The sequence below is a fragment of the Herpailurus yagouaroundi genome, unplaced genomic scaffold (assembly GCF_014898765.1).
Source record: "Herpailurus yagouaroundi ecotype Mexico unplaced genomic scaffold, PumYag 141, whole genome shotgun sequence".
NCBI lineage: Eukaryota > Metazoa > Chordata > Mammalia > Carnivora > Felidae > Herpailurus > Herpailurus yagouaroundi.
This window is the reverse complement of record NW_024412396.1, coordinates 32,988,938-33,013,730: the sequence shown is the minus strand read 5'-3', so window position 1 is coordinate 33,013,730 and position 24,793 is coordinate 32,988,938. Positions and strand designations below refer to the sequence as shown.

Here is a 24,793-nt window from a genome sequence, read left to right as displayed (position 1 = left end):
GACCTGGCTGAAGTCGGACGCTTAACCGACTGCGCCACCCAGGCGCCCCCATTTGGGGACTTTAATGTGACACACAGTTGACAGCGGAATGCAGCGGTTTTAGTGGACTGTGATGGAAAAAGGGGAAAGTACACCAGATTGAACGCAAAAGCTCATGTTCTCGTCCCAGCACTGCCATGACCTAGCTGTGTGATATAAAGCAAGTCTCTTAGTGCGGGCGTCACTTTTCTCATTCATTAAACTAGATTACTTGTGCTAGTTATACTAGATGATCCCTTATTAGCTTTTTGGCATTAACGGTCAATGAAGTTGGGTAAATTCTCCACGGCCAGTGGCTCTCCAATTTATTCTTTACTGTGATCCACAACGAGAAGTACCTTTTCTATTATGACCCAGTTCACATACATGTATAGATTTATATATAAAGGTCTTACACACACACGCACACGGATATATAGTATGATATATGTGTTATACGTGTAACCATATACACATGTATAGGAAATGAAACTGAAAGTTTCATCAAAGAATACCCTTGTCCCCTCAGATGCATCTTGATATTTTTATTCTATTTCATGAAGAAAGAGATGGTCAATTTCCACTAACTTGACTTCATGACCCAGGATGACAATCACCATGACTAGGCACAGTCCTGCACTGTGAGGAACAGCCTCAAGGCGAATGCAAGGTGACCGCGTAGGCTAGTGGTGAGAATGCTGACCACTGAAAGGAAAATATAAAAACAGTGTAGATACCAGTCCACACATTGAAGGAATGTATTCTAATTTTAGTAAAAAAAGTTGTGACACACTAAATAAAAACAACCACTAAGTACAAGTACTCTCCATCAGTTAACTTTCCCGTTTTTTAAGTAATTAAAAAAAAATTTTTTTTAATGTTTATTTTTGAGAGGGTGGGGGAGGGGCAGAGAGAGGGGGACACAGAATCTGAAGCAGGCTCCAGGCTCTGAGCTGTCAGCACAGAGCCCGACGTGGGGCTCGAACTCACAGACTGTGAGATCATGACCTGAGCTGAAGTTGGACGCTTAACCGACTGAGCCACCCCAGGCACCCCTTAGGTATTTTTTTTTAAGTTTACTTATTTATTTCTTTTGAGAGAGAGCAAGTACATGCGGGGGAGGGCTGAGAGGGAGAGAGAGAGAGAGAGAGAGAGAGAGAGAGAGAGAGAGTCAGAGAGAGAGAGAGAGATTGAGAGAGGACCCCAAGCAGGCTCCACACTAACAGCGCAGAGCCCGATGTGGAGCTCAAACTCACGAACCGTGAGATCATGACCTGAGCCGAAAACAAGAGTGTGACACTTAACCGACTGAGCCACCCAGAGCGCCCTGAATTTTCTTGTTTTTAAGTGATGCATAATTGAACTTTCAGTTTTCAATCTTTTTTTCCCCAATTATTTATTTTTTTATTTGAGAGAGAGAGAAAATAGAGAGCGCAAGCTCAAGCAGGGGAGAGGGGCAGAGGGAAGAGTGAGAGAGAATCCCAAGCAGGCTCCGCACTGTCAGCAAGGAGCCCAGCACGGGGCTCAATCTCAACAACAGTGAGGTCATGACCTGAGCTGAATCAAGAGTCGGCAGCTTAACTGACTGAGCCACCCAAACGCCCCTTCGTTCTTTTATAGACAAAACTTCTTGAAACTTTCTCTCACCTGTTAGACTGGTTAACTCTTAAATCAAAGGAAACCTAGTGCTTTGGTCAATGAATCATCTTCCATTTATAAACAATTCCTTTTAGCGCTTTCCATAGCTTTTGCTAGAGTATTTTACAAGAGCCCTTGTTTCTTATATATTAACTTTTAAAAGCACTGTTAATAATAATACAATAATATAATGCTTCCCTTCTATTTTCGGAACCTATTTTGAGGGAAGATACCATAAGAAGATTCCAGTCCTTGTGTCTTTTACCCTGTCTTCACATCCTAGATCACCCTCTGTTGGAGTTTTTGAGTTCACGTCTTGGCATGCCAGGGTATCATTGGGATTTCTGTCACGATGCTCATGAATCTAGGGTACCAGGTGACACCTGTAGGTCCCATCACACCATAAGCCAATGATGAGAAAACTGGGTCTCATTTCCCAAGCAGCGTTCCCCTTTTGGCTTTCATCGCTCACACTTTCCCATACGAGCAACCCCCACAGGTATTAAGGGTATTTTCAGTGGTTCAACCACCTAGGGAATATTTCATTTAGGTGAGAAAAATCTCAAAATGTCTTCTTTTTTAGAAGGTCACATGCAAAACAACCCCTTTTAAGGTAACACTTCTAAACACAAGGTGATTACGGTGTGCATATTTTTAAAAACAGGATATAATGTCCATTTATTAGCTTATAATCTGTACATAATACAAAAATAACTGATCGATATAAAGATTACACTACATCTCTTGTACTTCTTTCGCCTGATACTACTTACACAGATTTACAACAAATTATAAACAACGGAAATTATGAAAGGGTTAAATCTCAGATTTCGATTTCTATTGATTGTTACGATGTTATTTAACACTGTCCTCCCCTAATGGCAAGTAAGTACAGGACTGGAGAATACCGGGCCGCTCCAGAAGCTGGATCACTGGGAGGGACACCATCCTCTGTGTTCCATCCGTCCTGTGAAACTTTCTCAACCTTATCAACTCAACTTTTCTAACATCATCACAGTACCTATGTTATTGAAAATTAACCCCAACCATTCATGCTTTGGATCTGCACAAAAGATCCAGATAACTCCACGTATAGGTCAGTAATTGTAGGCTTCCTGTCTATAGTTTTAGCACCTCTACCCACCTCTCCCCCTGCCATTTTTCTTTTTGCAATATGACATAAGCTAACCTTCCCAGTACATATAATTTCCACCAGATATACATTACATTGTTGAAGAGCAATCAGAATTTTTTTCAGAAGAATCCCTTTCTCAAGATATATTCCTATTAGTTTGCTTTCCTATATCCAGGTAAGCACATTGTGTTATTCCTGAGGCTTTTTTTTTTTTTTATACCATCCTATGCTGATCCAAATCAAACAGACCTTTAGAGGGTACTGACAATGACGTCTTCATTAAATATGATCGCTGCTAAAGCTTTAGCTCCGTGTTTGCTCTGTAATGCTGTGCCAAGATATGGCCTTTAGATGTTCCCAGAATCCCTGGAAACGTGACTTATTTGTTTGTGAGCACAAGCTTTAGAGTGATTTTTGCAGCCACAACAAAATATGAGGATGAATCTTTCACTGGGCTGGAAATTTTGTCTTTACCCAACCACTGGGCTTGGAGCCACTTAGAAGAAGAGGACTACTCTACATTGGTGCAACTGTAAAACATAGCAGCCTTAAAACAGAGCAAAAGAATTTGCTCTAACAGCGAATTCTCATTTCTTCTGAATATTAAAAGTATTAACATTTCTAAATTCCAATGGCTATTGGTGGGAACTGTAAGGAAGGCCTCACATTGTTTAACTTTTAAAATACAAATTTAAAAAGCCGGTCTTCATAGCCTAGCCTGATGACTTAAAGAAATCAGCAGAGTATCAAAAAATAACCCTAACACTCAAAATGGGCTTTGTTTAGGTATCATAAAGGCTAAGTCAACATAGTGGTTCTACCCTAGGAAGACGGCCAGAGATAACATTTCACAATTTCTACTAGAAGATCTCAAGAAAGCATACTAGTAATTGATGCCCTTCCAGTTTGGCTTTATTTTGAGTAATAGGACAAAAGCACTTAAAAAAAAAAAAATGAGACCTCTGAAGAAAGCAAAGGAAAGAGGAAAGTCGAAAGTAAGAACCAAGCATAGCTCCCATCAGCGGGAATGCGGCTGGGGGGCTTTGTCAGAGGGCTCAGAGCCACAGTCCCCTTCCCTGCTTGCCTCCCGTGTGCGCCAGCCTCCGCGCCAGGCAGGAGGGCACGGCAGCGCGAGGAGAGGCAGACAGTTTTGCCGGCTCCCACTTGCTCTTCAGGCCAAAGTCCGGGCAGAAGTTGGCCTTGTGGGGTTCCTGTCGCCCTGCCAACCCGTGGCACTCCAGGGACATTGCTAGGAGAATCCTGGCCAAATCCTGCATGAGAAGTCACCTCCTTCACATTGTCTTCCATGTCGGGGGGTTAGACAAAAAAGAGACCCCTTCTGTCAGGTTTTATGGTGTTTGTGCACCAGCCGGGGAAAAGTATGAGAGAGAAAAAGAAAGCAACTTGTTTAACCTCGCACAAGAGAAAGGAGAGAATTCTTCAAAACAGTTGATCTGGGAATGAAGCCCAACCTCCCCAAATCTCGGTTCAGTTTGCTATTTTTTCATTTACTGTTGGTTTTTAACAATTTAAATAATTAGCGCCCTATCTACTTGGGGCCATCATATCATTGCTTTCTCAAAGAGAGAGTGGTCCAAAGCCATTGTTGCCCAAGTACCGTCCAGAATAAATCTATGCACCATTTGACAACAGTCAGCACACAAAGCATATTCAGACGTATATATGTAGCACCACAGTAGAGACACAAATAAGCACATCTTCTCGAAGAGACTTTTATTTGCCGTTCTTAAGGCCACGAACAGGAAATACTACTTTGAATGAGGTTCTTCTGACACCACGTGTATATAGATGCCCAAATGCATTTTCACATCCACCTGCATAGAGATGTTCAGAAGCAAACGCGATCATCTCACACATGCACGCGATCTCTTTGCTGAACCAATAAAAACAATGCACGTCCAGGAAATGTTTATTCGAATTTTATTGTACCTTTCGTAAGCAAAGTGGAAATCATAATCTCACATGATTTCTTTCAAATGGATAAACTTAGACAATTTATCAATGCCTCCTTAAATTTTTACACCACACTGAACTCCAACAGGTTTTTGTTTTAAGGTAAACCAGGTTTTCGGTTCTTCCCCGTGGAGAAGTTACTTTCAAGTCAGTGAAAGTTCTTGGCCCATGATTAAAAGTCTTTGCCAATTAGCACTCAACAACTCCAATTCATTTTTTTCTGGTTCAAGATGAGTAGGAGCCTAATAAGGCTGTGATAAAAGGGCAAAAGGCACTGAGAGCCAAAAGCGGATTAATGAGCTCCTCCGTTTATTTGTCTTCCTAACAGCTGAACTGTTACAACTATTGACACTCTTCAAAAGGTTCCGCTCTGAACCCTGTCCAGGCACTGCAGGCTCCAATGGACATCTTCAAATCCAGAGAATGGAGGGGCAAGAGCTTCCCCTGTGTGATGCCAAAACCAACAAAGCCCCATGGATCAGGTAATGAAACTTCAGCTTTTCCCCCTTTGAGATTTATTTACTGGCAGCTGACAAGGGGCAAATTCAGCTCGAATTGTGCAGTCAAGGCCCTGTCAAGCTTTGAGAGGCACCCTTGTCTTGAAGCACCTTCATGACTGGCATTTCACTCAAAAGCCCTCGGCGCTGGTCCTTAACGGCTTATGACATCACAAAGGACACTCCAGACAGATGCCTACATGGCATCCTGCAGCATTTTAAAAGAGAATTAGTGGTTTTAATTATGGTCGTAGTATGAAAGGGAACCATGCAAGCTCCACAGGAGACCTTTGATCAGACCCTTTTGCTAGTACAATGCCACGGAACTGTGACTATTCCTGGTAAGGGGCCTTTTCTTGCTGAATGACTCACCAGTGATCTTTGAATGCAGACAAGCTTCTAGCCCTCCCTCTTCATTAGTGAGCATTTCTATACAGGGGCCTATATAGCGCTTGGAGTCTAGGAGCTATACAATTGGGGGGAAAAGAATCCCTACAGATTCTGGCCTCTACTTAGGAAGTGCTGAAGGACTCGGGGTGACTTTATTCATTAAAACAGGTTGCTATTAATTAACTGTCATAATAAAATAAAGAACTATTATTTGCATTTCTTACTATGTTCTCTTTAGTAATATGTATAAAAGATGCTTGTAACAGAAATGAATTTATTGAACAACTTCCCCCCGCCCCCCCCCCCCCCCCCCCCCCCCCCCCTTGGTGGTGTTTTTTTTTTTTTTTTCATTTTGGCCGCAGGAGCTTACTAATTATTGGGCCCGGATTTATGAATCCAAATAGAAGTAAAACATAAATATAAAATTAAGCAAGGAACTACAAAATTCTTTTTATTTGCCACTTTATGCAACTGAGAGAAAGCAAACAACAGCTTAGCTTTATTTTTTGATGATTTCAGAGAATCATCAAAGACAATAAAACCCCAACTTTTTTCAAAATATCACTGGGTTGGTGTTTAGCTTGAAGTGTGAGATTATGTAATAACCAGAGCTACTCAAAAAAAAAAAAAAAAAGTATTTTAACTTGAGGAAGAGCAAGATTCACTCTCAAAAAAAACAAAAATCGCTTTTTGGGAAACAGAAAATGTGTCTTTGGTCTGGTATGAATGTTTCAAGAATTTAACCTCAGAACGGATCCCAGTAAAAGGGCCCTTAAAAAGATCTGCAATCGATATTTAAAGTATATGAAAATAACCTATTCTCTGCTAGCATCCAATCAAGCAAAGTCATTAGGTGAAAGACGAGGAAGTAGGAAGGTTTTTCTGAAAGATTCTCACTGAAATGCTAATTTGGTAACACTGGATAAACAGAATTTGCATAGGGAGCACATGGCAGTAAGGAGCACAGTATACTGAACAGTATACTGCCCTACCACGTTGCTGATATCTGGGAGCTGACTCGGTCTTCGAGTTTTGTGTACAACTTCTTTTCTTGGAGGAAAAACTTTTGGACTTTGGACTTTTGGAAGCGGGAGGATGAGCAGGTTTTTCACATTCTGCTGCGTCAGACATTTTTCTTATTCCTCAGACTCTGCAGTTCTTTTCTCAGGTGCTTTAGAGCAACTAAAATATCAGGCAGCTGTGGATCATTCCGTGCTTTCTGAGTGTAGAGACGGAAATGTCTGATGGTTTCCGATAACAAGACTTCAGGGTCTGAGTCTCCTGCCCGAAGGCGTAACATCCGCTCACAGGCGATGGCATAGTTCTTGTGCCAGTTCACCGGGTGCTCCTTTCGTAAATAGACAATCTCCTTATAGAGCTGAAAAATGGCAAAAATGTTGGTATTCCATTGTTATCCCTTGACTTTTTTTTCAAAAACCAGAAAACACAGAGGAATTAATAACACAAGGAAAAAAAAATCCAAGCGGCCGATAGTCAAAATCTAATCATTGCTAGGCCATGCAGAAAATGCAAGAATGTTACTGTAATTATGACAGTGGCAGGAGGCAAATGTACTTCATCTAAAACTGCTTCTGGGGTTTTCGGATGTGCAGAGGGAACCTAAGACACACGGTGTCAGGACATAATGCTCTTCCTCCAGAAAGATGTTCTGGGAAAGGGATTTAGTTCTAATTCATGGAAAGCTATTTACTCAACTGGCAGAAAGGTTGAAACTCTAAATTTAGCTGTTAGAGGAAAAAAAATAGCTTTCTTTAGAAAACTGCATGGAAAAAGAACTTGAAGGAATTTAAATTTTGACCCTCATTTTCACATAGATTTCTCTCTACATTAAAAACAACAGTAATAACAATAGCAACAATAAAACAGCTCAAACAAATCCGTCATCGAATAGGCTGGGCGTAACAGAATTTAAGAGATGTCCTCACGGCGAGATGCTCTTTGGAGCACCCTATAATTATAATTTTAATAGTTAACACTTTGCCCACAGAAATCAGGAATTTTGTTTTTCCAACATCAGAGATAGCATTAATCGGACAGAGCTGGGATCTTTGGTATTGAGTTTTCCAGGGAGAAACATCAAAATTCAACAAATGAAAGACACAAATCTGCACAACGGGATATTAGACTTGCTTATTTGGAAATTTCACAGCCTTCCTGAGGGCTGTCAGATTGGACTCGGATGTACAGGAACTTGAGGTCAGCAGCAGACTCAACGCGCAGAACAAGCAATGATGCTTTTCTACAGGGACAAGGGCTTTTGCAGTTAGAACTGTATTCATCACATCATTCAGCTGAAAGGAACCCAACAGATCATCTATTGGCCCGACTTCTACTCCAGGGCAGATAAATGCATATGTCATCTTGGTATTTACTGACCTTTAGTCTCCAAGCTGGCCTTTTTTTTTTTTAAGTTTATTATTTTCAGAGGGATAGAGAGTGAGAGTGAGGGAGGGGCAGAGAGAGGGAGAGAGAGAAGCCTAAAGTCTCCGTGCTGTCAGTGCAAAGCCTGGCTCATAGCTCAAACTCACCAACCGTGAGGTCATGACCTGAGCTGGTATCAAGTCGGATGCTTAATGGACTGAGCCACCCAGGTGCCCCCAAGCTGGCTTTTAAAGCAGTTGGCCCATGCGCTTCTTTCACTCCGTAACAAAGGAAACGGTCACCTCGCACTTGCATGTACGTGGAAACTGTGATGCTATCTTCCACTCCTCCATTCTCTTGGTCAGTTATCCAATGTTTCCCTGTCTTTCCTCAGGTTTTTTTCCTTTTTTTTTTATCTGTCTGCTGCTTCTTTTTCCAAGCCTTGCTGACAGGCACAAAGCAGGCACCCAGGAACTGTTCAAAAAACGGTTCGGCTTTCAGAATCCCACCTGGGTTCTGGAGTTCAACACAGAGGCCAGCCCTTCAGTGAGCATTTCCCCAACGGCTCAAGAGGATGAGAGGCTCACTCATGACCTCCCTGTTACAGTCATTAGATAACAGAATGAACATACCACCCGTCTCTCGAACACTTTGTTACCGACGCATCGTCAACTTCTACCAGGTGGCCCGTTAAGCCACATGTGCTGTATCTTAAGAAGCCGGTCATTTCTCATCACCTGGAATTACGTTTCCTCCTCTACGTGAATGTTACCATGACGTTAGTCTTAGCAGACTGTATTCTATTTAGTGGGGACACCAACTTATCGAATGCATTCCTAAAGCTAACGGGGATAGTCCCTGCTCCCCCACTACACCTGAACTTAATGTCTCCTGAACTGAAAGTTCTGCATCAGCTATTGAGTGGAATACTATACACAATGTCTTACACCTAACAAGAGCGTTCTTGAAATACCAGTACTGGGGGGGGTGGGTTTGTGTTGACCCATCAAGTATTTGACCTCATTTGTCTTGCAAACAAAGTCACATATCTGGAGGCATATGCGAAGAAGACACCCACGGACTTGTGTCCACTGGAAAGAGTAAAGCTTCCAGGTCCAAAGGGACAATGAATCCGTGAATTAGCTTCAGTGGCGCCCTAGCAACGGTGGCCATGGAACAGGTCACTGATGAGAATATGAAGTATCAGTAAGTCTCAGAGATTTCTCCCAACTAAATACTATTTGTTTTTCATGGAATCACAGGGTATGAGAGATGAACAGGATATGACATGACCAGGGCGTGAGAGATAATTAACAAAGCTTAAAGCCCACTTCTATTTTTAGAAAAAATCGAGGCCTGGAATGTTTAACTGACTTACAGTTGACAATTAGTGGTGGAGTAGGCCTTGAACCTGGATCTTCCAAATGCCAGACAGAACTCCAGCTTGCTGCCTCCTGCAATCGATCCCTTGCTGTCCTCGAGTGGGCACCTCGGAGGGTTCTGCCTTTGTCCCTATCGACTGTCCTTCCTCGCCCACTCTCTCACTACCCTGCCCACAGTCTGTCTGGCTAGCTCGTCTGAGCTTTCAAGATGACACTCCAGTGACATCTCCGAAGACTTCCCCCTCCTTCCTCACCACCCCTCGCCAGAGGGGTGTACTCACGTACAGTGTGCTGTTCCCACAGCACCTCTGCAAGACTGAATGTAACCGAGAACTGTATCTTCTGTCTCCCTCTCTAGCCTGCTACCTCTTTGGTAGCAGGGACAATACTTGGTCATCTCCAACACAATATTTGGCACAGACTGGGCGATCAATAAGCGCTCTGTGAGTAAATGAATAAATGAACAATGAACCCACGATCACAAAATTTAGGAGTAAACTGAGTCCTACGGATTGGATGCTGTGTGATTTTGACTTAGCTCTAAACCACTGCCCTGGTGAGTAGACCCACAGCACCTAGAGGCTGCGGAAACACCTCAGGTGCTCACATATATGGCTCCCGGGCTCTGGTCTCACTGGCCCATGCCAGGACATCTGTTTCCTACATAGTAGGCTCCAAGATGATCCTTGAAGGTGTCTGAGGAACCCAGGGCTAGAAGTCACAGAAAAGAAGGGGCTCGTTAAAACGGAGCAACAGCAAGCCTGTGCTCCACCCTCTCTTCTCCCGTCAGTGAGGACCGCCTACACAAGAGTCTGTGTGTGGCCAGGCCATCTGAAGGTTGGGTTGGCTTCAGTCAGAAGACAGGGCCACAGTCAGAAGACAGAGCCTCTTGCCAAGACCCTTTATCTTTCTCATGAAATCCCACCCAGCCAGGAACCTATACTTTCGAGTGCAGCCAGGGTCATGACTTTTGTCTAGAGGGCAAACCTGTCAGAACTTGTCTGGTGGTGACTGTTTCCTGTTCCAATGGCTTCCTATTAGTTTCCTCTGCTGTTGTAACAAATCAGCACAGACATAATGGCTTAAGACAGTATACATTTATTATCTTACCCTTCTGGAGGTCAAAATGCATAAAATCGAGGATTTTGTAAAAGCAGCAGCGCTGTGTTCTTCGAGGAGGCTCTAGAATCTGTTTCTTTGCCCTTGGTGGCTTGCAGAGGCTGCCTGCACTCCCTACCTTGTGGCCCCTTCCTCCCATCTTCCAGGCCAGCCACGTAGCGTCTTCGAATCTTTTCCTCTGACCTCTGCTTGCATCATCACGTCTCCTTCTCTCTGACCCTCCTGCCTCCTTCTTAAAAGGGCCATGTGATTATGCTGGGCCCACCTGGATAATCCAGGATAATCTCCCCACCTCAAGATCCTTAACTTAATCACATGAGCAAAGTCCCCTTTGTCATGTAAGGCCGTATATTCACAGGTTTCAGAGATTAAGACATGGACATCATTTGCCAACCACACCGGTTACTTTAGACATTATTTATGATGTACGAGTAGTTTTCCATTTATACTGCTTTATAAAAGCCATATGAAACTAGAAACAAAAAAGTAAAAACTCTACTGGGATACACACTCCCTCCGTTCTAATCCCCACCACCTTCCTCCCAAATATATTTATATATATAAAAATGGAACATACGTTATATGCGTGAGTGTAGAGTTGAGCCTTCACATTTGGAGGTACGTTTGCTGTTTCTGCCAGGTTAAAGATGAAGAACGGGGTTTTCATCCTGGGAGTGCGGGGGTGGGTGGGAATCTTCATTAAAACCATGATGTCAAATTTCACACGTACAGCTACATCGACCAGATTTTTCCACTGATAAGGAACACACCAAACCCTTTACTGCATTGTTTGTACCTCTCCCATATTCACAGAAGTTTATTCTGAACCAACAGCAACTCCTTCTTTCCCCACTGCCAACACGCTGCATCCGCACTGCTTGCCAAAGTTTTTAGAAAAAAAGCTTAAATTCATCATCGCTATTATACATCATTTCATTCTTCCTCCAGATGCACATTACTGTCATGCAGGAGCAGCCAGGAAGGGGGAGACTTGCTGAGTTTGTCAGCACACCCCTGAAGGGACCCATCGCCACGGCTCATGCCACGTGTGACGAGTTCTTCAAAGGTAGCTGGACTCTTTGACCACATGCACTCATCCAAACTGTATTCAGCACGCCAGTTAAATCAATACCTGCCTGAAAAATGACTGGCTTCCTTCTTTTAGGTGATTTCCCCCCCAGCTTTCCTACATTCAGTCACAGTAAAGTGTTGTACAAACATACGGTGCAGTGCATCTTTGATCAGTTCTTCAAAGCAAGTATTTGTCCCTATAGCTAGGCTGATAACTTGAATTATGCTGTTTTCTGGCTTTTCAAAAAACACTATTGCATAAACCACAGTACATCTATTTTTGTAATTGCTATTTTGGAGCTGTATTTCTGGACACTTTTTTTAAAAGCTCTTTAAACTTATGTAAATCCTTTATATCATAACTCAATCCTCGGTGTGGAGCACAGTCCCGGGCTCAGATTGGGCACCCTTCCTTTGCCGAAGGAAGTACTTCCTATGTACTTGGTATCACCCTCTGTATACCACTTAGGACTTTCATATTAATATCCAGGCCAAAGTCTGTTAGCGTTAGAGATTTTGAATGTTTCAAAATAATGGCAGTCAACGGCATCACCACAACGTGTTCCATACAGGCACAACAGGAAAGTATAGCATCTAGGACGTTGATATTCAAATCTGCTCCCTTAGACTGTAAGCCCCTCGAGGGCAGGAAATGTGTTGTATTCATATGTGTAGCTTCCAAGCCTGGTATGGTGTCTGGCCTCTGGGAAGTATTCAGCAGGTGCTTAATTAAATTAGCACATTCCACATGGATCCAGGGCAGTATTAACTGCCCCTCAACAATTACACTTGCTTGGTTTACTCGAGGCAGAGAGCACCGGAGCACAGCGCTGTGCCTGAGTCAGGGAGATGTGAGTTTCAGACTCCCATCACTTGCAGCAATCTGGCATTGGCCAGTAACCTCTCTACCTTCAGTGTGTTTCTTTTTTAAGATGGGGATAATAGTAACTTCTTCATAGGTTGTCGTGAGGATGAAATGGGATTATTAATGTACAACGATTAGCACAACGCCTCAAACAAAATGACTGCTCATAAATGTTATTTTTATCATACCACTGACCCCCTACCCTACTGGCTGCTTCCCTGCCATATGAAAAACAGACCACAAACACATAAGTGTAGGATAGTCACCTTGCTTGCCACATCTCTTCGTTGGCCACAGATTCCCAAGAAGATGGGTCAAACCTGCAGTTACAAGAAAGCAGTGAGAGTTTTCTGCAAGCTACATTTATTGCTACAGGCAGGTATGGAATCCTTGTTTTATAATCTTACAAGGCAATAAAATAGGTTGGATCTTGAAGTACTGATAGGGACGGAAATAATAAACTTATCCTAGAAAAGTCTGATCCTTAGGAACTTGAAATTTTGGTAAATGTATTCTTCATCTGCATAATGAGCCCCGGTGCCTCATGGGAGCAAACGAAGGATTAGTGGGAAGAGGTTGGAGGCATCTGAGGAACCAGCTGTTCCCAAGAACTGCAAGATGGGCAACAGGGCAGGGGTGAGGCCTCGGTCACTCTATGGACACAGCTAAGAGCCAAACAGCTGTGAAGCTAGGGGATAAGCTTGAGAGAGGGGACTCGTGGCTTTGATAAAAATCACTGCTGGAGCCAGGACGCTGCTCAAAGAACAATGGCTAAACCATCTGCTGGATTTTGACTTCTCTTAATTAAATTTCTTATTATGTGTCTATTTTGATGGAATGGAAATAACGAGTGGTGTCCTGTATTTGTGCTATGGTCACTGTTGGCAGAAAAGGTTATTTTCTTTCTTTTTTTTAAAGTAAGCTCTACGCCCAAGGTGGGGCCCGAACGCACAACCCCAAGATCAAGAACGGCACACTCTACTGATCGAGCCAGCCAGGTGCCCAGAATAGATTATTTTCTAACTTCTGACAATGGTCATGGAGTGCTTTTTTTTAAATATACATAGGTAAGTTTATTTATTTATTTTGAGAGAGAGTGAGCAAGTAAGAGCGGGGGGAAGGTCAGAGAGGGGGAGAGGGAGAGACTCCCATGCAGGCTCCCCATTGTCAGCGTGAAGCCCACCATGGGGCTCGAACTCACGAACCATGAGATCATGACCTGAGCTGAAATCAAGAGTTGGACACTTAACCGACTGAGCCACCCAGGTGCCCCTATGGAGTGCTTTGATATAAACCTACTTCTCATCTCTGGTTGGTGCACTGTGGACTGTTTGCACATATTGATTCAAAAAACCTTTGTAGCATTTTTCATATGATCTTGCCTGTCCTTGAATTATAAGCAATAATTTTTTTTTAATGTTTATTTAGTTTTGAGACAGAGAGAGACAGAGCATGAACGGGGGAGGGTCAGAGAGAGAGGGAGACACAGAATCCGAAGCAGGCTCCAGGCTCTGAGCTGTCAGCACAGAGCCTGACTCGGGGCTCGAACTCACAGACCGTGAGATCATGACCTGAGCCGAAGTCAGACGCTTAACCGACTGAGCCACCCAGGCGCCCCTATAAATAATAATTATCTAATCTTTAAGTAATTCATAACTTAAGAAATAGGCAAGAGAAGCACATTTCTAGAGATGGTGACTCAATTTTCATATGGGTGAGAGTCAGCTCTATAGAGATGCTTCAAGGAAGACTGATCACACCCCCAAACAACATAACCAGGATAATGACAAACAACATAACCAGGATAATGACTTTTTCCTAATGAGTAGGAAAAAGTTACTCAAGGGCCAGTCTCCCCTATAGACAAGTTATGTGCTACTCCTGAAGAGAGGAAAATATGGCAAGTTCGTGCGCATAAAAACTCTCACGGGAAACAGAGTACCTTGTAAAGCTCTACTGCAGTTGATGGATCTCTTCCACCTTTAGGGTGCGAGACAGAGGATGGTGGACAATATGGCGTCACAAGAGCTGGAAGCGGAAGGTGCAGGGCACCAACCTGTTGTGGTGCCCACTCAACCGAAGCCCCCCCTTCCCCTCCCATCTCCCTACTGTTCTTCAAACATGAGAACAAGAAATACATGTTCTCTGTTACAATTCATGTGGGCAGCAAATAATACTAATAACTAATTTAAAAAAATCAAAACTATTCATAGGCATCTCAAAATTTAGTTTTTTAAGCACACAAAACTGCCATACTCTGATGAAAAACAGAACTGCTGTTCCTACCTTCCATATTCTTCGGTCCAGTTATAGATATTTCTTGTGAGTTTAATCCATTCCTCAGGGTTGAATACAATCTCCGAAGGAACTAATTTGTCACAAGAACCCCAAGGCCAAAGTGAATAGTTCTTTTTCCAGGTTGGGTCACCTTCATGAATTCCTATGCAAACGAATGTTTTCTTCCTATTGAAAACAGAAAAGAAAATATTTTTAACTCAAAGTTCTAAATGTTAATAAATACAACTCATAAAGGGTCATTTTTGACTCCTTGAATCTTGGTTAGCAATAAACAATTGGTAAACCTTTCGGTTTATTTAAATCTTTCCCAAATAGACCGTTTAGAATTTATATTAGTGCAAAAAAAGCTGTTTGGGGAGAGCTGGGGAGAAGGTAACAGACATAAATAATAAAACCTACCTGCTCAAAACATAAGAAATCATTTGGGGACAAGCATTATTATAATGAAAGAAAGCTTCTGTGGTCCTGTTTCACATGTAAACTTAAACATTATTTGACACCTTTCTTTTTTCATTTTACAGGTGGAAATAATACGTCTTCATTTGTTTCCCTGCTTAGAAGTAGTTTCTCCTTCCTCAAATTCCCATTGCACTTTCTTCTTCTCTTTTATTGTTACTGTATTGTACTTATTGTTTGCATTCACAAATCTCCCCATGTAGCCCAGAAGCATCCTGAGGATAGGCTCTCTATCTCTGAATTAACTCTAAACCACACATAGCAGGATGCTTAGCTAATCCACCATATTTGCTGACTAAAATCAATTAGATTGAATAAACTATAAAAAGCTTCAAATCCTGCAAAAATTAGGAATAGAAATGGTTTAAAAAGGTTGGTTTAAACTCACTATAATCGAATAGTTCTGTTCCAATTTGTGGTGTGTGACTGGGTAGCTATTACGAAATAGGAAAAAAGACGTATATTAGAAGAAATTACTTGAAAGTAATAAAAGACGCCATCAACTTTGAAACAAGATACTTCCGGCTTAGATTTTAGGTTTTTTCCCACCATCTCTGACCTCTGTGATTTGGAGGAAATTACTTAACTACCTGTGTCTAGTCTCCTCAGCTGTGAAATGGGCAAACCCTCTCAGAGCTGTTCAAGATTAAGTGGGGATCTGATACCAGTGCGGTTTTTTTTTTTTTTTTTTTTAATTTTTTAACGTTTTTTATTTATTTTTGAGACAGAGAGAGACAGAGCATGAACGGGGGAGGGGCAGAGAGAGAGGGAGACACAGAATCGGAAACAGGCTCCAGGCTCTGAGCCATCAGCCCAGAGCCTGACGCGGGGCTCGAACTCACGGACCGCGAGATCGTGACCTGAGCCGAAGTCGGACGCTTAACCGACTGAGCCACCCAGGCGCCCCCCAAAGTGCAGTTTTAAAACAGAATAAGAGTTCTGGTTTGGGGAAAGATGGAGGAAGCACGCTCCACTCTGTCTCCCCCACTGCATACTAGACTTCTTGGACAGAAAGCCTGGAATCTGAGGACTCTGAAGAGTAAATGGCAGAAACAAGCACAGGGAAAGACACCGGAATTCTGAGTTCTACCAAACCTGTGGGGAGTTTACCATTTCCCCACTGCTGATATTGCCTAGCCTGGACTCAAGGGAAGCCTAATGCCAGGTGAGGACAAAAAGAGCTCCAAGAAAAGCCCCTGTTTTCAAGCCCAAGAAGGAGGAAAGGGAAGGTTGGGGAGAGTAGAGGAAATCCCCTGGATCTCCCCTCCTCTCCTTCCCCAGGCACCAGGAAGTACTGTGCCAGTTACAGAGGCAACAGCACAGTGACGGCAGGGGCAACCAGCAGGTTCCTACAGTTCTGAAGGAAAGGAACACCTCTCTAATCAGAGGAGCTGCGGCTGCAAGAGCCAGGAGCAAATCCTCACTGCTCTTTACCTCTGTTCGGCCTCTGGCAGCCTGGCCCCAGACACAGACACAGTCACAGGACTTGCGTGGCAGGTGAGGGAAATTAAAGCTCCAGCTTTCCGGCCAAACAACCAGGAAAGAAGGCTCCAAAGAAGGAAAAGGGCAAGAGTGAAGACAGAAAGGAGGGAGGTCAAGAGAGCAATCCCATGAAGTTGTGTAGGAACTCCTGGCATATCTCCGAGCTCAGCATGCATGGATCTGACCCTAAATAGACTCTGAGAAATGAGTCACTGGACAGATGGCCACCCAAGGCCCAGACTGAGTAATGGGCAGCACACAGGGATTGATTCAGATCGCACTGCAAATGCTTTGAAAACAGAACCAATATTGGAACTACAGGACACAGAAGGCAGGTCAGAATTTGCAGCCTGAGATTTACCTGGCTGACAGCCTGCTACACCAACAAACAAACAAATCAACATTCTCGTTAGGATTTAAATAAGGCCCAAATATCCAAAATGTCCAGGATATAATCCAAAAATGATTTGGCTTATAAAGAAGCAGGAAAATCTCAATTCACAAGGGAAAATATAATCAATAGATGTGAATTCCAAAATGGTACAGATGTTAGAATTGCCAAAGACTGTAAAATATCTATTATAACAATGCCCCAAGAAGTAAAGGCAAATACTCTTGAAATGAATAGAAAAATAGAAAAATCTCAACAAAGAAACAGAAGATATAAAAAGGAACCAAGTAGAAATTACAGACCTGAAAAATATGATGGAAATTAAAAATTCATTAGATGGGCTTAATGTAAGTCTGGAGAGAGAGAGAGAGGGAGGAAGAGAGAGAGAGAGAAGCAGACAGTAAACTGAATGGTGACAGATCAAGAGAAATGAGACGATTTAAACCACAAACAAAAAGACTGAAAAAAAAAAAAAGTACAGTCTCATGCACCTGTGAGACAGTGCCAAAAGGTCTAATGTTCATGTCATCAGAATCCCCGGTGGAGAAGAGAAAAAAAGTGAAGCAGAAAAAGTATTTAAAGAAATAATGTCAAAAAATCTCCCAAATTTTGTGAAAGACACAATCTTACAGATTTAAGCAGCTCAGCGAACACCAAACAGGTTAGACTTAAAGAAATCCATGCTCAGATACGCCATAACCAAACTGCTAAAAACCAAAGACACAATCTTGAAGGCAGCCACAGAAAAACAACACATTTCACACAGAGAACAATGATGATGATATCCTGGGATCAAAAGAAGGGCAACAGATATGATAAATATCTAGATACATACCTTAAATTATTTTTTCTCTTAAATTAAAAAATATATGTATGACAGATGAAAACAAAAATTATCAAGTATCTGGTATAATTAATATATTTGATAACACAAAAGTGAGGAGGTTAAAGGGACTTATATGGCAGTAAGTTTTCTATATGCCACTCGAAGTAGCAAAATATTAATCCTAAGTAGACTGTGAAAAGTTATGGATACTGTGATTCTCAAGATCAACTGTTAAAAAAAAATTTACCAAGAGACATAGCAAACAACTGAATAATTTAAAATGGAATACTAAAAAAATCAAAATTTCCAAAATATGACAGGAAAAGGGAAGCAGTGGACTGAGAAACAGAGGGAACAAACTGAGAGCAAATAATGAAATGGTAGACATACATCTAAATACGTCAATATTTTCATGAAATGCAAATGGTCTAAATACACCAATGAAAAGATAGACATTGTCAGAATGGAAAATAAAACAAGACCCAGATATATGCTGTCTACAAGAAACCCACTTTAACTATGATATGGGTGGTTAAGAACAAAAGAATAAAAAAGATAGAACATGAAAACACTACTCAAATTAAAACCCAATCAAAAACCCAGAAGAGTTTTTTCTTTTGTAGATACAAAGATGAAAATGCCATTTAATGAAAAAGGATGTTTTCAACAAATATTAGGACAACTTGACATTTATACACAAAAACAAAACAACAAAGAATCCCCAAGAACCTTGTCTTAATCCCTTGCCCCCTTACAAAAAGTAACTCAAAGTGGATCACTGATATGAAATGTAAAAGATAAAACTATTAAACTCCTAGAAGAAAACACGTGAAAATCTTTGTGACCTGACATTAGGCAAAGAGTTCTTGGGTACGACACCAGAGTATGATCCATAAATGAAAAAAAATGATAATTGGATGTCATCAAAATAAAAAATTTATCTGCAAAAGCCACTTCAAAAAAGAATAAAAGTCAAGCTACAAAATTTATGAATCACATATTTGCTGAAGATTTGTACCTACCATACAGAAAGAATTTTTAAAACTCAATAGTTAAGAAAACAAACAATCCAATCATCCCACTCATGTTCACACACAAACCTGTACATGAATATTTACAGCAGCTCAGTCCCCAACCTGACAACCCAAATGTCCTTCAACAGGTGAACTGATAAACAAACAGGAACATCTATAGAATGGAATACTACTCAGCAACGAAAAGGAACTGTTCTCTATCCTGATTGTTGTGGGGGTTATCCACGTATCCCACATGGATCTGTTCTGTATCCTAATTGTTGTGGGAAGATATAAATGTATACATGTGTTAAAATTCATAGAACTATACATTAAAAAATATCACTGCATCTTAAAAATAAAATAGTAAGTGTTCAATAATATTAGCTTTGTTCCTTTTAGAAAGTGCCCATTTAGAAAGCTTTCGTGTGATGCTGATGGCTCAATGCTTTGGGGGAAAAAATCTCTATCAAGTGCCTTACAATTGTTCATGTACTTTGACTTAGTAATTTCACTTCTGAGAATCTATTCTAAGAATTCAAACTTCTATCCCCTCCAAAGAAAACTATATACACAAAGTCATTTGTTGTAGTATATAATTTTATGATAGTTAAACATTAAGATATTCTATTAACTATCTACTCATAGTTCCTTTCCCCTCTTATTATTAAAATACAGTACATGTACCTACTAAGAATAGTTTGTAAAAACATTAAAAAACGGTTTCATGATATTCAATGGAAAGACAGGATTCTTCCGCATTATGCTTTCAACTTTGTAAAATTTTTGATTTATTTGTATATGTGTAATAGAACCATATTTTTTCTAGTTAAAAAATTTTTTTCTTGGGGTGCTTGGGTGACTTAGTCAGTTGGGCGTCCGACTTCGGCTCAGGTCATGACCTCACAGTTTGCGAGTTCGAGCCCCACATCGGATTCTATTCTATTCTATAATGAACAAGGCTAACAATAAACTAAAAATTTTATTTAAAAAAATTTAATGTTTATTTATTTTTGACAGAGAGAGAGAGAGACAGAGCATGAGCAGGGGAGGGGCAGAGAGAGACAAGGAGACACAGAATCCGAAGCAGGCTCCAGGCTCTGAGCTGTCAGCACAGAGCCCAACGCGGGGTCGAAGTCACAGACTGTGAGATCATGACCTGAGCCGAAGTCGGATGCTCAACTGACTGAGCCACCCAGATGCCCCCAAAATTTTATTTTAAAAACTGATACCAATAAGCAATATTTATCTTGAGGCCTTGGTTAATCAAAAATATTAACAAAAATTTATGGGCCAGAAAGTTTATCACCATGCTATATTATAATAGTCAAATCTTCTAGACTTCACAAAAATGTCCAAAAATAGAATATTTGTTATCATGCATCTACATGAGAATATTAAACAGTCAAGAAATGATGGTAATAAAAGCATTTTTCTGAGTACATGGGGAAATGCTTATGATATGGTATTAGGTGAAAAAACTGAACAGAAAACTATTATCTCAGCTAGTATTGTAGGAGTCTGTGAGAGTGTATATATGTTTGTAGAAGTAAATAATTGATGTTAAAAATGAATGAAATTCCGAAAAGCTTACCAAGATGTTATCAGTGGATATCTTAAAGACAGATAGTATTGATCTTCTTTATATTTATTTGCCTGTATTTTTTAGAATTTCCACATGGAGCATAGAGTATTTCTGTAACAGGGACATGCCTCATTCATGCCAATGGCCAATGAGATAATGCCTTTCACAATCTGGGCCTCCCTGTGCCTCCCCACTCATCTCTTCACCTAGCCCTTTAAGCCCGTGCTCCAAGCTTACTGGACCACTCCCAGTTTCCCCAGGGCTCAGCAGGCCCTTCCCATGACTTTGCACGTGCACTTCCCTTGAATTGGCCTTCTCCTACCCACTTGGCAAATTCCTACTTAGTCTTTAAATCTCCAACATTATGTCCATACTGACACTTCCATGCTTACCAGATGACAATGTAATTTATCTGCTTCATATTTACAGCACCACCTGAAACCCTCTCCAAAAGACTGCAACAGCAGGGGTCATGCCCATGCATCTGTAGCTTATATAGTTGTTGGGTCATTTTGGACAGTCAATTATTTATTAAATAAATGCTGAATGAATGCCTCCAGGCAGAATTAATTGCTTCTTCACCCATGCTCCCAGTTAAATCATCCTCGGTAAACACATATTGAACATTGACTGGGTCTCACACTTCACAAAGCTCGGCTAGCATAGTAGAGAGCTTACCCCATTATATTATAGCCAGTTATACTCATATCTATGTGTATATACAACAAGATTGTGGTCTATTTAAACTTGGAACTGAGTCTCACTTTATTGCCAAGGCCTAACATAGGCTGGAGCATAGTAGATTCAATAATGTTTGTGGGGTTGAATTAAATAAAATTAACCAAAAAAATGTCCATTTAGGGATGTTAATGGCTCTTAATATCTTATTCAAAAATAGAACAATTAAAATGACTCTCACAGAACATTTATACTCATTACTTATCACTTCATTAGCCACAGTAAACTTCAGGTTCTGAACACCAAAAGTACCATGTTATCAAATTCTTAGTAAGGGATAATTTAACTTGGGAATTTAGAAAGAATTTCTTAAATCCCCTTTGTAAGAGAATAGAAATTATGAAATACGTTTTCTTCTTCACACTCTGGACGATCTCAAGCATTTCATGGATAGGAAAAATGTTCAACACTCTACCACTGAAGGAGTTATTTATTCTTGACCTTAACTATGAATAATTTTACGTTCTTAAGTCTAGAATTCACAGTTCTCATATGTTATCTCAGCCAGCATAACTGTAGGTGTTTTTCTTATTTACAGAAATGCTTTATCCTTTATTAGAAAAATCCTTAAGCTATTTTTATATAGTGATTATTCCTGGAAAAAATTTGCTTTACACTTAAAAGGGGGCCATGGTGTTGATCGGGGGGAACTATAATTGCTTGAGATCCACCTGCAACGATTTCAAGTAGACAGGCATATCTCCAATTTCTCTGAATTATACTAAGATCTTATTTGCTATTCTTGTTAATCTGTCCTTATTTTTCCTTTACCCAGAACAATAACATTTATTTCTGCCTGGCCTCATTTATGCACAGATATTCAATTTAATTACAAAGATAATCTCACCGGTGACAGGGAAATAGGTGTAGAAAATTGGTCTTTTGGATGAGGCACAGCTGCTACATAAACAATTTTAGAAAAGCTTAAGATTTTAGAAAAGCTATTATATGAAAAGAATGCTTACTGTTTATTTATTTCAAGAAAATGATAAAGATTAAATGTGACCATTCCACTAGGTAACATTCCTTCCACAGGATTCCACCGGTTTCCAGGAAAGCTGACACCTGGTAAGTGCTTTGCCATCTTGGGTAAATACCACTCATAAGTCATCATCTATCAGAAAAATAATAAGTGATGTCATATTTTTGATATACTTCTTAAAAAAGAATCAAGTTGACCAAGTACAATGAAAAAGTTCTAAAATGTGGGTATTATACTCATTAAATATTAACATGATTGAAAAATACGAACAAGCACAACCGAGGTATTCGCCACTGACTACTCCTCTAAATGACTTTAACCTTGGATTTCATTTCTTAAGCTGCGCCTACTATTGGTAACCTAAGCACTTAGTTTGATCTTACCTGCATGCACTTGACGGACGCACTGGCCAGAATGACCTTCCCCCATCTCACACCTAGAGAATGTGTGCCCAACTTTCAGACCAAGCTTAAGTATCACTTCATCCATGATGCCCTCCCCAGGTTCCACCACAGAATGATAGGCTCCTATAGCACCTTGTACCTACCTCTGTCATAGCTCTTACACTACTCACTAGACTGTGAGCTTCTCGAGGGAAGGGACTGTATGTTTTCATCTTTGTGCCTCTGCACCTAGCACAGTGCCTGGCATTAAATGGTTCTCAGATTATGTTTGCTGAAGTTGGAAGGTCTTTGGTGGCCAGGCTAGACAACCTGGGCAAGATACAGAGATGTGTCATTACTCGACTCTTTTGTTCATCCATTTACTCCAGAAACAAGTACTGCCCACCTACAATGAAGAAGATAAAATCCCTGCCCTTGAGAAGCTCAACGTATGACAATCTAGACCTCAAAGAGAAAAATTATCTGAATGTATCAGTATGTCCAAATTGTATATTCTCACATGGTCTTTTGATTAAAATAAATCATCAATATCAGGAAAAATCATTATTTCTTAATTCTATACTTAGTATATCCTTATCTATACTTTCATATGTACAGATTTACTTTTTTTTTTTTAAAGAAAAGACTCCCATTTACACCTTCAAAGCTTTGTTATCGTTTAGATATTACCTTTTGAGCAATTATGCTTATGTGTTACTTGCTTTATATAAGTAATTTAACTAGAGATGACAAATTAATTTTAATCTAGGTTACACTGTAAATACTCAAACATACTTATTGAATTAGATCTTATGACCCAATAGTTTCAGTTCTTAGGGATATTAACATTAATTCAACACCTTCTATATGCTACAACCTTAATATTTCTCATCTAATTCTCATAGTAACCTTATTGCATAGTAATCACATTAGACACTGCTGGGTGCCTACTCAACAGCTAATACCCTCTTCTTCCTCACTGACACAATCCTGACTTTGACCTGGTAGTCCAGGGCAGCTCCATGCTTGGGTCTAGTCTTTCCCTTTTGCCAGCAAGGAGTTTAGGAATTAGCATATGACCCAATACTGATTAGAGGGGGGCCCTCGGGGTGGTCTGCTAGGGGCTTCTGGGGCACATGTTACTCTCAACAGAGAGGGGAAGAGAGATAGGAGGTTGGCGGGGGGCAGGGGACGGGGGAGAGAGAGAGAGAGAGAGAGAGAGAGAGAAAGAGGAGGGGAGGAGAGAGGAGGAGAGGCACTTTGCTTCCTTTTAGGATGTGATGCTTGGAACTGGACATTCATCAGTTCAAGATGGATGTAGAAAAGTGGGCCTGGAACACTGACATCACTTGAACTGCTTGTATTATCCATCCTAAAACCTCCTATCTTCAGACTACTTCTTATGGGAGATTAAACACTGTATAGTTTAAGCTACTCTTAGGTATTTTGTTTCTTGCATTCAAAAGCATCCTAACTTAAATGATGATCATTTCCATTTTATAGATCAGGAGACAGAAGCTCTGAGAGGAAAAATCATTAGCCCCATGTCACACATCCTGGAAGTGACAGAATGAGGACTTGAATTTAGGTCTAATTAACTTTGAAATCCACACTTTTCAACGATAGTGACTGCCGTCCTAAACAGTATTTTAAAATCATGGTGGGATACCACATTATCAACTAATAACCTTGCTTTTGTCAGAAGCTAGGTTGAAGATCAAATTAATCAATTTGTGTACCTGATATAAAAGCAAACTGCTTACAAAAAAATGTGTAATTTGCAAGTTTCCCCATATTTGCAAATCTGTTTATCCAGTTTTCTCCAAAAAATTCCAATTATTCATTAATTCAACAAAATTTATTAAGTATTGTGCCTACTCATTTGCTCAATCAAACTAATCATAGTATTAAGATTAGTATAAAGATTAGGAATTCTCTCTCCCTGATGACTGCTCTAAAAACACCAGAGATAGATTTGTTCCCTTTTAGGTATTTATGGTTTAAATTAGAAATCTTATAGTTTAAATATATTTCTTCAGTTCCGGAAGATTGTTTTTTTTTTTTAAATTTTTTTTTTAACGTTTATTTATTTTTGAGACAGAGAGAGACAGAGCATGAACGGGGGAGGGTCAGAGAGAGGAAGACACAGAATCTGAAACAGGCTCCAG

General features: G+C 40.7%; 1 protein-coding gene across 10 annotated transcripts in view; it reads right to left on the bottom strand.

The window, feature by feature from the left end:
- TMEM260 (transmembrane protein 260) overlaps positions 1–24,793 on the bottom strand; it is a 91,443-nt gene that overhangs the window by 17,497 nt on the left and 49,153 nt on the right. For 2 of the 10 annotated variants that reach the window (XM_040477231.1, XM_040477237.1), the window contains 5 exons: positions 22,226–22,374; positions 14,758–14,934; positions 12,738–12,791; positions 11,113–11,203; positions 8,515–10,767 (listed from right to left, as the gene is read on the bottom strand). In XM_040477231.1, coding sequence (XP_040333165.1) covers positions 10,480–10,767; positions 11,113–11,203; positions 12,738–12,791; positions 14,758–14,934; positions 22,226–22,374 — 759 coding nt within the window. In that variant the 3' untranslated portion in view covers positions 8,515–10,479. The other 8 variants (XM_040477236.1, XM_040477234.1, XM_040477233.1 and 5 more) reach the window with 8 other exon arrangements.